Source organism: Hemicordylus capensis, chromosome 1 (genome assembly GCF_027244095.1).
Source record: "Hemicordylus capensis ecotype Gifberg chromosome 1, rHemCap1.1.pri, whole genome shotgun sequence".
Classification (NCBI taxonomy): domain Eukaryota; kingdom Metazoa; phylum Chordata; class Lepidosauria; order Squamata; family Cordylidae; genus Hemicordylus; species Hemicordylus capensis.
In genome coordinates, this window is record NC_069657.1 from 322,219,720 (window position 1) to 322,233,283 (window position 13,564).

General features: G+C 46.3%; 1 protein-coding gene across 2 annotated transcripts in view; it reads left to right on the forward strand.

Moving 5' to 3' along the window:
- The window catches only part of KLHL32 (kelch like family member 32), a 134,540-nt gene that overhangs the window by 67,123 nt on the left and 53,853 nt on the right, over nucleotides 1–13,564 (forward strand). For both annotated transcript variants that reach the window (XM_053287578.1, XM_053287577.1), the window contains one exon: nucleotides 2,386–2,601. In XM_053287578.1, the coding sequence (XP_053143553.1) occupies nucleotides 2,386–2,601 (216 nt within the window). The remainder of the gene's footprint in view (nucleotides 1–2,385; nucleotides 2,602–13,564) is intronic.

Here is a 13,564-nt window from a genome sequence, read left to right on the forward strand (position 1 = left end):
AGACCTACCACATAGGTTTATTATGATAATTAAATGCAATGTTGATATAGAATGTCTTCTGAGAAACTTTGGGATATGAATGTGATAACAAATAGTCATGTAATTTTTCACAGTGGTCAGCTTTGAAAGAGATACTTTAGGTATGCCAGTTGAGATCCCCCCTCAACTTGGGATAACAGATTCCCTCCACCCTATGCCATATCACAGCCTGATTCTGAAACTCCCCTTGATTTGCAGTAGTTTCCATGTGACATGTAGGGCTCTGTAAATCCAACACATAATATCCAAATTCTGAACAAACAGAATTGATTGTATGGTTCCTTGGATCTTGATTACTGAATTGTATTACTTGGTTTAGCATTCTTCAGAAAGGAAGCTAATTGTTCACAAGTAGTGCTGGAGGACCTTTTTGAACTTTCCCCTCTGCTTCCATTGTTGACCCAAAACAACGGACATGTGATCCTGTCAGTTTTACATAAGTCATATAGAAAAAAGATGTTGCTTTTGTAGATTCTAGACCAGGGCTGCTCAGTTTTGGCCCTCCAGCTTTTTTTGGACTACAACTTCTATAATCCCTATTGGCCAGTAACAAGGGATTATGGGAGTTGTAGGCCAACATTTACAGGAGGGCTGAAGTTGATTAGCCCTGTTCTAGACTGATTGGTCTGGTTCAAATGTAATGTTAACCATGGTTTAATGTTATATGCACAAGTTGTGGTGAATCTGTGGTCCACCTTTCTTTTTCTTCCTTGTTTGCATGCCAAGCAAATAGATTTAAAGCTTTTGTTTGTGGTTTGTTACAAACCACAGTTTCCTGCTTCATCCTAAAATGGGAAACAACGATTTGTACAAACCAGAATTTTAAACCATGGTTTATTCCCATTGTGAATGGAAGTTTACAATCTATTCCTGTTGCGTGTGAAAGAGGGAGGGAGGGAGGGGAGGGAGCATGAAAAGCTCACTGTGTGTCACACATGTAATGCTAAACCATGGTCTAGTTCTGTCCGAACCAGTGACTTTATTTGGTAGAAGAAAAATTAGCACTAAATTGGGAATGTGTGGCTTGGAAATGACTCTTTATGAAATGGAATTTTGAGATGGGAATGTGATAGTAAAAACACAACAGAGCTTTACACATAATTTAGTGTAGGTTTTATATTAACTCAATAATGCCAAAATATTAATAATCCTTGCACATCTATGTGCACATCCTTGCACATCTATGTGTGTGAGCGGGGTTTAGAGATCTAGGGGCTTGGAATGTAACCATAATTTGTTCCAAGACTAGGGGTTGGAACAGTTCCAAAAACCGTTTGATCACAGACTGGTTTGATTGCGAACCAAACTAGAGGTGGTCCGGTCCATGATAGAACCAAACTGAGCCCAGTCTGTGGCAGACCAGTTTAGCCCAGTTTGGCTGGTCAATTGGCTATGCTTGTAATTGAGATTCTGGTGAGGATTCCCCTTTACAAGCAAAGGGCTGGGGGAATCCTTGAAAAATCTTCTAAAAGGCGGCTGGGGGTAGGGTGGCGAGAGGACATCTTTAAAATCTGAGCCAGCGTGGTGTAGTGGTTAGAGTGCTGGACTAGGACCAGGCAGACCCAAGTTCAGATCCCCATTCAGCCATGAAACTAGCTGGGTGACTCTGGGCCTGTCACTTCTCTCTCAGCCTAACCTACTTCACAGGGTTGTTGTGAAAGAGAAACTCAAGTATGTAGTACACCACTCTGGGCTCCTTGGAGGAAGAGCGGGATATAAATGTAAAAATAATAAAAATAAAAGTACATTAAGGTTCTTGATGGCCTAGTGGCAGCCACCACCACTCCTTGAAGCCCCCCGGCACAGCTCAAATGTGCGGCACTTCTTCCAGCAACCCGTCCACGCAGTGGTGCGATTCCAGCCTCCGTGCATCCATGGACGCCATTTGTGTGGCCTCCGTGCAACTGAAGCCCACCACTGGGCCAGTAAGAACCTCTATCTACTTCGAAAGGTGCCGCTTTGCTCCCCCCCACTGGCCGCCCTTTTAGAAGACTTTTGAAGGATCTCCCCCCCCTTGCCTGTAAAGGGGGAATGCTCACCAGATTCCCTTTTACAAGCCCGCCAACCCATTTCAACCCAGTTCAGTCAAATGGACCGGACTGCCTGGATTGCATAACCATGGTCCAGTTAGAATTCAGTCTGAATTTGAACTGAATCGTGGAAACCAGTTCCGTGCACAACCTTATTCAATACATGGCATATTACTTATGTGGATGGGCAACATTTTAGGGAGGAGGTGGAGGAGTTTTCCATCTGCAGTCTTTCTCTCTCTGCCCCCATTGTAGTTTTTAAGCTTTAGTTTGAACGCTGCATTCCTTCTAAACATGTTTTTTTTTGTTTGTCCAGGAGTTAAATAGCTTTAATTACTTGGACCTGTATAAGCTTGCTGACCTCTTTAACCTCACGATGTTGGAAAAAGCTGTGATCGACTTTTTAGTGAAACATCTCTCCGAGCTGCTGAAGAATCACCCTGAAGAGGTTCTAGCACTGCCATACTGCCTCATCCGAGAGGTTTTGAAGAGTGACCGACTCACATCACTTAGCGAAGAGCAAATCTGGCAGGTAACATACAAAGATAATGGGCTGAATGTTTAAACTGGGGAAAACGAATACTGTGAATCTTTAAGCATTACAAAATGATTAAGAGCAATCTATCCAGGAAATGTTGAAAGAAAATGACTGGTGCACACTCTTTGCCCTTATGGAGACATTGTCACAGGGTAACAGAACACCGTTTCCCTCCCCACAGGGTGTAAGCAGGCATTGCACTAATCCATTACGAAAAATGAAAGGTCTGTGCATGTTTCATGTATCCCCATGCAGGCTACCTTGTCATCTAGGTCAAGGAGCAAGAGCTGGGGAATTTGCGTTTCTTGACCTAGTGAAATGGGGAGGATTGGATGGGATATGGGAGGCATGCATTGACTTCAGTTTTCGTAAAGGCTTGCATGCACAGTGCCCATGTTTGCATGCCAAAAGGAGGATTGGTGGGAAATCAGGATTCTGTTTATACCATATGGGAATTCCATCATGTGAGGAAGCATCGTGTCTCTTAAAAATCTGATCAGTGGTTCTAATGCAACTAATTGGTTTGGTAGAGTGCCTTCTCTTTTTTGTTGCATAACTTCTGCTAGCAAAATATGAAGAGCCATCCCTAAAATGTGCTTTGTGAATGAAGGAATGTGGATCCCCTCACCCCACATATATAGAAATGGGAACTTGGAAAGTTCAGGTGTATTATCCTAGAGCTTTACATATAGTAGGGAGAGGTTACTACTCTTGTGTCAGATGTGATTATTCTTTGCCTGTGACTGTATTAATAGTAGCTTATGCTAGATCTCCCCCTTACCACCTGCAAGGCACATGTAGATGGAGAGTACTCTTAGACTGTCCCCTGTATTGATGTTTTAGAACAAATGCATAATAACCATGTTTCATTTCCCCCTTGTGTAATATGATGGGAAAATAGGTTTTTTGTTTGATTTCATTTTTTTAAAAAAACCTGTGGTTGGGATAACATCATTCAGGGATAATTAATGTTTGTTCTAAAAACTGGATACCATTATTGACTTGTGGGAAAGGCAGAACATTCGGCTTGCTGCATTAGGCCCATCTCTTTGTTTGCTACATAAACAATGAGGGCCAAACTATTTGTTACAGTGGTAGTTATTTTCTTCAAAAAGCAGCCATGAGAGATGGATAATGATTTGGATTAGGTCTGCGGCATGAGAAGAAAGGACTGGACACAGTCCTGATGCAAATCTCTTCCCCCCTGCCACCAGTATTTCTCCAGTATAATATGTTGCTTGGCCTTGAGCTATTTCATCCATGCATGAATGTCATTTGGTGACTTGTGACTCATAAGAACAGCCCTGCTGGATCAGGCCCATGGCCTATCTAGTCCAGCATCCTGTTTCGCACAGTGTTTCACCGGATGCTTGTCCAGAAGCAAGAGCTGAGGGCATGCTCTCTCTCTTGCTGTTGCTCCCCTGCAACTGGCATTTAAAGGCATCTTGCCTGTGAGGCTGGAGCTGGCCTATAGTCATCAGACTAGTTGCCATTGATAGTCTTGTCCTCCATGAATTTGTCCAAGCCCTTTTTAAAGCCATCTAAGCTAGTGGTCATCACCATAACCTGTGGCATGGATAAATTGATGATTCATGTTTGAGGTAATATGAAATGGAGTGAAAATAGCTTATAGAAATTGAACTGTGGTGACCTTGAATTTCACACGTTCAAATTGACACTTTATGTGGTGGTCATGCTTGTATGGACTTGCCATCTATTTCTTCTAGAATTAGAAATATAGTATGATAATTTCCTTTTTAAAAAGCAAATTTATAGTCCTAATTGTTTCAGTGAAAAACACTAATCCCACTGCCGCCGCCCACCCCCCACAGATTATTAATAATAAACAATGGCAATATTAAATGTATCTCCAGATCTCTTTCCAAGATACTTTTTTATTCCTATTGGCTTCCTTTTTCTCATACTGCATAAATAGCTAATTCCATAGCCCAGTGTTTCTCAACCACTGTTCCATGGACCGGTGCCGGTCTGCGAGGCATTGGATACCGGTCCGTGAGGCATCACTAATAAAAACCACCACCCACCCACCCCCCAAAAAACCAATTTTGGCCCAGCGGGATAATGTTCATTTCACTTCCTCAAAATGAACATTATCCAGCAGCAAGGGGTGCCTGGAAATGAGCTCCAGAGAGCTGCCCAAAATTGTTTTTTTGGGGGGTGCCGGGGGGGGGAACCCCCTTACTAACTGCTGGTCCAGGAAACTGCTCATGAATAATGTACCGGTCCATGACTTCAGAAACGTTGAGAAACACTGCCATAGCCCACATATCTGTGTGTGTGTGTGTGTGTGTGTGTGTTTGTTTGTGTGTGCGTGTGTGTGTGTGTGTGTATGGCGGCAGTGGGATTAGTGTTTTTTATTGTCTAGTCTTGGAGCTGGGGGACACTGCTTACTTCCTGGTCCAAATATTCAAGAGATTTGGACAACTCACTGTCAGCATTGGGACAAAGTGACATTTATCCCAATGGATTGTTTACTTCCTGAAAAGGACTGGCCCTCTTGGAGACTGGTGAGGTGGTTTATTAATACTGTTGCTTCCTATTATTTAGTGTGCCTGTGCTTCATGCAGCTCAGGGGTGCTAATGATGGTGGGAATGTTGATGATAATAAGCAGTTCAGCAAAGCACACACAAATTTCAAGTATCAAATTGACAAGACCACTTATAAACCAATAGAGCCATCTGTAATGATGAGAGGAAATTGCTATGCTGCATTGAAGAACTGAGTAAAAAGAAATGCTTTCAGTGCTTTCTAATGCCACCCAGTTCAGATGTTTTGTGCCCCCCAGAAGTGTGCAGGACCATAGTCAGAGGCTGTCCCCCCCCAATTTCTTTCCCCCCCCCATAGCCCAGGCTCACCTGTTTAAAGCGCTGCACAGGCCTCCCCCACCCCAAGATCAAGCTGCTGCTGCATGTGCATGCACCAGCAGCCCAATTGGAGGCTCTTCCACACTTGTGGGGAGCCCTGCCACTTCCCCACAGGCCTGACCAACAGGCAGTCTGCAGCCAGCTTCCTGCTGCTGCAAAGCCAACTTTTGTCTGATCCGGGCTGAGGCAATGATTGAGGCACAAGTAAGGCGTGCTGTTGCAAGTGCTCCCACAGAGCCTGCCAGGTCTGGAGTAGCTGGCACCGGTGGGGGCTGTGGCACTTTGGGAATCCTCTCTGCCTGTTACACAACCCCCCCTCTCTCTCCTGCAGATGAAGTGTCCCAGCCCAGATGGATCCGCTCCTCTCCCCCCCACCTTTCCAGTCAGGCCAATTTGGGAGATAGAGTACAAATTCCTAGGAGTTAGTTTCCAGAGAGGGAGGTGCGCAATCCCAACTAGCAAACCTTAGAAATGACATGATGCTATTGCACTGAGCCGCTTTGGTTTTGCCTGTTGCTTTTGGTTAAAGCTGAACAATATATCCATAGGCATGAAAGGAGGTGGGTGTTGTCATTTTATTTATATGTATTTAAATATTGGAGAATGACTGTCAGTAAACACCGGTTCAGTTCAATGGGGTTCGTTGCCTATTGCATTTGGTTTGGTCTTTGGCCTGACATGCAAGAGAGAGACTGTATGTACAGAATGTATGATGGCGTGGCTGAGGCTTGGGTGGGGGGTGACCTTGGCTCTTCCCTGTTGCCATATAACCTGGCCCATCCCCACTTTGGTGGACCCCCCCCAGTTTTTGGCTGGTTACAGGTCTGTGTGTTTGCCTTGCAGCCCAACTGGTATCTCAGAGGTTCTGGCTGTATAAACCATATGGGGCCTCTATGTGCAGCTGCTGTGATTTTTGTTACTGCATTTGTACACAAATCCCAGCTTTCGTCTGTTTGTTCATTATTTCTTCACAAATTACCTGGTGGTTCATGAATCCATTGGTAATTCCACATCGTACCACTGAGGACTCCATGAGCCCATTGGGTTTCTGAACCAGGTCCAAGTATCTGTTCAGGACCCATCCAGACCTCAAAGAAGCCACCTCTGAGTAGAAAGGAGCTGATCCCATTTTAGTATCTGGCACTGGGCACAATCTAGCAGTGATCATGTCCTTGCAGAGCAGTCAAAGCTGCCCATGCACAAGAAATTGAACTTTGGGGGCTGTTGATCATCCCCCCACGTGCGCCCCACTTCAGGCCCTCCAGTTGCCTCTGGGACCCCATGAGCAATAGTGGTGCCAGATCATAGCCAATGTCCAGAAATGGCGTTGGAGTGCTCACCTAGCTGCTTGAGGCCTCCCTCTAACAATGGGCCTACTTAGGAAGAGGATAAGTTTAGGCACAGACCTCAGATCAAGACTGAACTAGCTCCAGGAAGGGGAGGAGCTTCTTAGTCCTATAGCAAGCTGTTAGTTGCAGCTAGACCTTTATTCGTAGCCGCTCAATCTGGGACGCTCCTGGACAGCCTGTTCCCAAATCTTTTGAATTCAGCCGTGCTTCACTCCAGCCCCTCGATTTACTCTCTGGTAACCCTGTTCATTGCCTTGCTTTGCCTCACTTACCCCTGCTCTTTCCTTCACAGGCAGCCCAGTCACTGTCACTGACTCTGCACTCTGCCTTGCGCTTCATATGGCTTTTTTTGCCAGGGCTGTAGGCATTGACAGTATCAGTAGGCATATTTTGGTAAGGAGCTCCATAGTGTCCAGGTCGCTACATGAGAACTACTCAGTGGCTGTTTGCACAGTGCCCTGTTGGCATCTCAAGCAAATCTACCTCAGGTAGTGAGTTAGTGGATAATTATATAAGAAAGGAAAATGTCCAGACTGGGGGGCTACTTGTGCAGTTTTGCTGTAGGGTGTTGGTGAGCAGTGCTTTGGTCTTAAGGCCCTTTATTGTTGTTATGAAGGGATTAAACAGTGCACATTTTTCAAAGTGATGAGCATGAAGTTCACGCTTCTAGAAGGAGAACAAATCGGCCATGACTCAGTAAGGCAAAGCAAGTCCTGTATTGTCAGGAAAATGTACCTCTATTCCTCTCCTGAAGGACAAAAGAAAAAAAGAAAAGAAAGTATTTTAGGTTTCCACAGTAAACACCCCATGTAGAAAATGTGAGAGTTTGCTCTATTCTTGTCACACTTGCTGCAGCTAGTACTATGTTAAGCAGTAGTTAATGTGCTGCTTTCTGAGTGGCAACAAACTCTACACTGACCATTTTAGGGTGTTATCATAATTGCCTCTCTAATGGTTACTAATGCTGTTATGTAGAATATTTAAGCTATTTTTCTGCTGAGGGCAAAATATATAATATTCTTCCTGGTCCTCCAGAATGAATTAAGACACACACAAATATTTGCCAATTTAAGCTTTGAGTGGGCAATAAGAAACTGTTTTTGCTTTATCTTAGTAAATAAGTAATTCCCTCATAGTCAACCCAATTCAGGAAAATCAAATCAGGTCTGCTCTGTTGCCTCAAGTGTAGTTAAGTTCATCATTTTTGCTAAGGTTTTACTGGTAATGCAATATACCATGGAAGAATCTAATATTCAGCCCAGGGTGAAGATTGGGTATGCCAGAGGATTAGTGTCAGGGTGCTTTATAGAAGTGAAACTTGATATACAAGCTGGAGACAGAGCTACAGAATCTCATTAAATTGCTGAATTGTTCATTACTGAGCACTCTCCCTTTAATAAAGTGCTCATTGACTTTGACAAATCCCCATCCCATGTCTTAAAGGACAACAACTGAGCAAGAGGTACCAGGGAAGAAAGAGGAAATTGACCCAAATTGGGAGGTGGGGGGAAGTAATAGAAAAGCTGATGAGGAATGCTACTCTTTGGTTACTGTAGCATGTTAATCAGTGTGACATTGGCACTGCCATATGCAGCCATGTTGCGTATGCGCATACATGCACAGGAATAACTCTGATTTAGAATTCCCCCCAAGGCATCATCCACTGGTTGAGCTTCCAGTAAGCATTGACCACAAATTTAATGGTGTCTCTCCTCCTCTCTTTTCCCAAGGGCAGGACCCCTGGAGTGGATGGCAATATTGTCTAGGCATAAATAATTCCTTCACTGAGTCACTGAAATGATGATTCATACCCAATGTATATTCAGGTTTAGGAAGTTAGAAGAAAAATATTTATCTGACTTTTTGGCTATTTAGTGAGTCCTGGTTATGGGCTGAAGTTATTGCAACTAGCACTGAGTTGGGGGTAAATATTTATTCAGTGAATAGTTCTGCATGTCCCAATCTACTATGAAATATGGCCTAACAACAATAATAATTAACAATACACTATAAAAAAATTAAGTAACATATTTTACCAAATACTCCAGATAGCATTTTAATAAATGGGAATGCTAAATGCATTATATTGACTTGGAGGATGAAGAGTATTAGAATTGTTACCTATTCTTGCCTCTCCTGTAGGCAATGGCTGAAGGAATTTGCCATATTTCTTCATTCCCCATCACCTTTCCCAATCATACAGAAATCAAGAGGAAAAAGCAGACCCAAGACCAAACAGCAGCGATACCTGTGTTGGGACTCTTTTCAGGGAAGTGATGTAGGAGCAACAACAGCTGACAGGGCCACTGAGAAATTTTGTGTGTGGGCCCTAAAGCATGTGAGTTATTCTGGCTGCCTCCCCCAGTCTGAAACTGGCCACTCTCATTAGGATTCATACCCGGGTACACACAAATCAGACAGATCCATTTCAGATAAACAAGGAAGAACATACCTTTGAGCCTGAGCATCTTCTTTTTAATATATAGTTCTCTTAGACGTACCCGTCGCTAATTCCATGTGTGGCAGCTCTCATGAGAGTTTGCGAGCAGCTGCCGATAGCGATGGGGATGGGCGAGATGAAGAATATGGCAGCGGTGGTGGCGGCTGGCCCATTGGCTGGCTGAAGAAAACCGCGGGTGGGCGGGGGGCCATGACCAGGGGGTGACTGGCAGTTGGATGGCCGGCCTGCGGGCAGACAGAAAATGGCAGCGGGGGTGGGTGGCCAGTGGAAAAGAAGAAGATGGGGGCGTTAAGGGAAGAGGAAGAAGGCAACTGCGGACAGAGGGAAAAGAAAGCGGTTCCAGGCAGGCAAAGAAGAAGGTGCCAGTGGGCCGGCAAACTAAAGGCACAGATGCTCTGTGCCTGGCCCAGCTAGTATCTAAAATTACTTTCACTCACCCCGGTTTAAACATAAACGCCCTCAATATGTCTAGGTTATGGGACAGGGGAGGGGGAATATCAGCCCATCAGTCTTTGAAGCCTGGTGCCTCTTTACAATCCATATTCTCCTGTTGCGACGGAGTCCTTTGATGTGTCCAGTGAGTGGACGTGGTCCAGCAGAGATTCGGTTGTGACGGATGAGCCTGTGTATGCTTCGTCTGGAGAAGAAGCCTACATTCCACCTAAACATGAGGAAGGTGCTTAGTGGTTGCCTAGGAGGAGATCGCTCCCTCAACACCGAGAAGATTGCCCCTTGTCTTACCAACAGGACCTTCACTGGGACAATCGAGATCAATATCGGGCGCTTGAGTATTGCTCCCCGCTGTTGGAAGCTGAGTCTTATGATGCTTGGCGCTGTGATGCTGGTTCTTATGATCGGTACCAGCCAGACTACTCAGATTATGCCCACCCTCGTTATGGCTTCCGCTACCCAGAAGACTCTGTGTATAGACAGCCTGCAACAATGAGGGCTTGACACGACCCCCGCTTGCATTCTGAAGGGCATCCACGTTCTAGCTCACCACATCATTTTCTGTGGGATTGAGCTGACCGAGATGATCCGGTTCTGTCAGTACCAGTGTCCTGTGAAGATCCCATACCAACTCAAGGGTTGCCAGTGGACCTCCCAGCTTCGGGACCGGACAATCCCGGTAGTGTGCCGGGCTCTCCTTCGGGTTCGATACCCGCAACACAAGACCCGCCATTCTCTCTAGACCAGGCCTGCTCAACTTAGGCCCTCCAGCGGTTTTTGCACTACAACTCCCATGATCCCCACCACATTGGCCAATAGCCAGGGATTATGGGAATTGTAGGCCAACATCTGCAGGAGGGCCGAACTTGAGCAGCCCTGCTCTAGACCCTGCTTATGAGAGTGATGATTGCTCTCCTGACTCTGAGGTTGTATGCATGGGATCAACCCCACTTGATATCTATTCTGACTCTAAGCCTGTCTCCCCATCTGAGGACCTCAAACTGTACACAGCCTATGTGGCCCATATGGCCTCGGTCTTGGGCGTAAACCTGGGTAACCAGCAAAAAGGCAAGCTGGACCCCTTATTCAACTTGATCAATTCAGAAGCTGAGGTACCAGCTGCCTTGCCCTTAAATTCGGCCTTGCTAAAGGTGGTGAAAGCCCACTGGAAAAAACCTAATATGCTCTCCCAGCCAAACAGGCGCCTGGAAAACTTCTATAGAGTACAGTTTCAAGATGACACAACCTTCTTAAAGAATCAACCCACCCCGAATTCAGTCGTTGTGGAGGCATCCCTACAGAGGTCTAGAGGCAATAGTCAGTCAATAGTGTAAAGTGATAAGGAAGGCAAAAAATTGGACTCCTCCGGGAGACAGCTTTATACGGCTGCAGCCTTAAATGTGTGTGTGGCTAATTATCAGGCCTATAATGCCCGATATAAGCACTTTTTGTGGGGAAAGGTGGTCCCCTTTCTAGATCTCCTCCTGCAAGATAAGAGGGATCCCGCTAAGGCTTTCTTCAAGGAAGCTATTTAAGTGGCTAAGCAAGAACATTATTCGGCCTGACATTCAGTGCAGTGTGCGGCTAAGATGATGGCCACCTCTGTGGTGCTCCGCTGTCATTCTTGGCTCCGGTCATCTGGCCTCCATTATGAGGTTCGCACCAGGGTGGAGGATTTGCCCTTTGAAGGCTCTAGCCTCTTTGAACTAACTGATGACACGCTCCACAAAGTACAAAAGCTGCGGAGCACTTCGCATTCAATGTCATATACTTGTCTGACTTTGAAGCCACAAAAATCCTCCAGGTGGTCGCCTCATTGGGCACAGAGGGCCCTGGCCCAACATCAGTCACCGTCGGAGTGGTCCTTTCGGGGCAACAAGTTCCCCCTCAGATACAAGTTGGGCTGCCAGCCCAGTAAACTGGCTTTCCAGAAGCAGTGCCCAAGTGTTCCCCAAAAGAAGCAATGACAGGGCACCTTGGGACTCACCTGTGCCCGTTTGCAGCAAGCTGGGATAAAGTGACTACGGACCAGTGGGTCCTTACCGTGGTACATTTAGGCTATGCCCTGGAATTCTGTGGGCTGCGTCTGGTGTCCGGGAATGTCCGGGGAACCCTTATACCCTGGAATTGGATCAAGAGATTACCGCTCTCCTAGAAAAGGACACGATAGAGGTAGTCTCAAACCCACACAGCCCCGGGTTCTACTCCTGGTATTTCCTTGTACCAAAGCCGGATGGCAGTCAGCACCCTTTATTAGACCTCAGGGCTCTGAACAGACATCTGGTCTACAAGAGGTTCCAAATGCTTTCAGTACTTACCATCATGACCATCCTGGACAAAAACATGTGTATGGTCTCACTGGACCTGAAGGATGCTTATTATCATGTGTTAATACGCCCTTAACATCGGTGCTTCCTGTGGTTCCAGATATGGGGGATCCCCTATCAGTTCAAGGCGTTACCATTTGTCCTCATGACCGCACCTCACGTTTTCATGAAATGTCTGGCCCCAGTGGTGGCATTTCTACAGGAGCAAGGTCTACAGGTGCTGCCATAGCTAGACGATTGGCTGATTGTGGTGAGCACCAGACAGGAGCTTCTGGACGCACTCGAGATTGTGATTGATACCCTCCAAGAGTTGGGCTTCCAGATAAACTTTAAAAAGTCTCAATTGGAACCTACCCAGCAAATTCAGTTCATTGGGCTGATATTTGACACGACCTTGGAGAAGGTCTTCCTCCCAATGGGCCGTATCATGACTCTCCAGAGATTAGTTGCCGCTTTCCTAGCCCAGATACCATGCGTTCCATACACCGCTTGTTGGGCCACTTGGGACCGAGTCCTTATGTTCTACCTCAATCGCAACTTTGGGTGCGCGTCATTTAAACCTGGTTTTTGGATGTGTTTGATTCTCTTCGGGATCCAGGTCATCTCGAACTCTCGCACCCTCCTTGGGTACGGGCGACGGCACAGTGGTGGATGGAGTTTCGGCACCTAAGCGTTGGTGCTCCTTTCCAAACACCTCCAGCCAACAAAGTAGTCATGACGGACATGTCGGAACTCAGCTGGGGAGCTCACCTGGACGGCTTTCATCTGAGTGGACACTGGTCCCCCGTGGAGTGGACTCGGCACATCAATTATTTGGAGCTGTTGGCAATTTTCAACACTCTCAAAGGCTTTCTGCCCCTGCTTGGGTGTTGTTTGGTGCTGATACAGACAGACAATATGATGGCAAAAGCCTATCTCAGTTGCCAGGGTGGCACGTCCTTGAGGAGCCTCCTGTTTCTGGCTCTGGACCTGTGGTATTGGTGCCTGGCGCATGGGGTATCACCTCAGGCGGTCCATATCCAAGGTGTACTAAATGTTCAGGCAGACACTCTGAGCAGGATGCCTGTGGTTTCTCATGAGTGGAAACTGCATCAGGGTGTTTTGAGGGACATCTTTGTGCATTGGGGGGGCGGTTTCCATCTCTGGACCTGTTTGCTTCCCAAGAAACTGCACAATGTGCCCTCTACTGCTCCAGGGGAGGAGATGGTGAGGGTTCTCTGGAAGATGCCTTTGTCCAGTCCTGGACGGGCCCTCTTTTATATGTGTTCCTTCCGTGTCCTCTCATTCCCAAGGTCCTGCACAAACTGAGGGTGGATCAAGCCAGGGCAAGCCTGATTGCCCCGTGTTGGCCCAGGAGGCCTTTGTTTCTGACCCTGACGCACCTGGCGCTGGACTGGAAACATCTACCCGTCCTGCCGAACCTGTTGTCTCAAGAACAGGGATGGGTGCTACACCCAAATGTTCAGTCCCTCCACTTGACTACT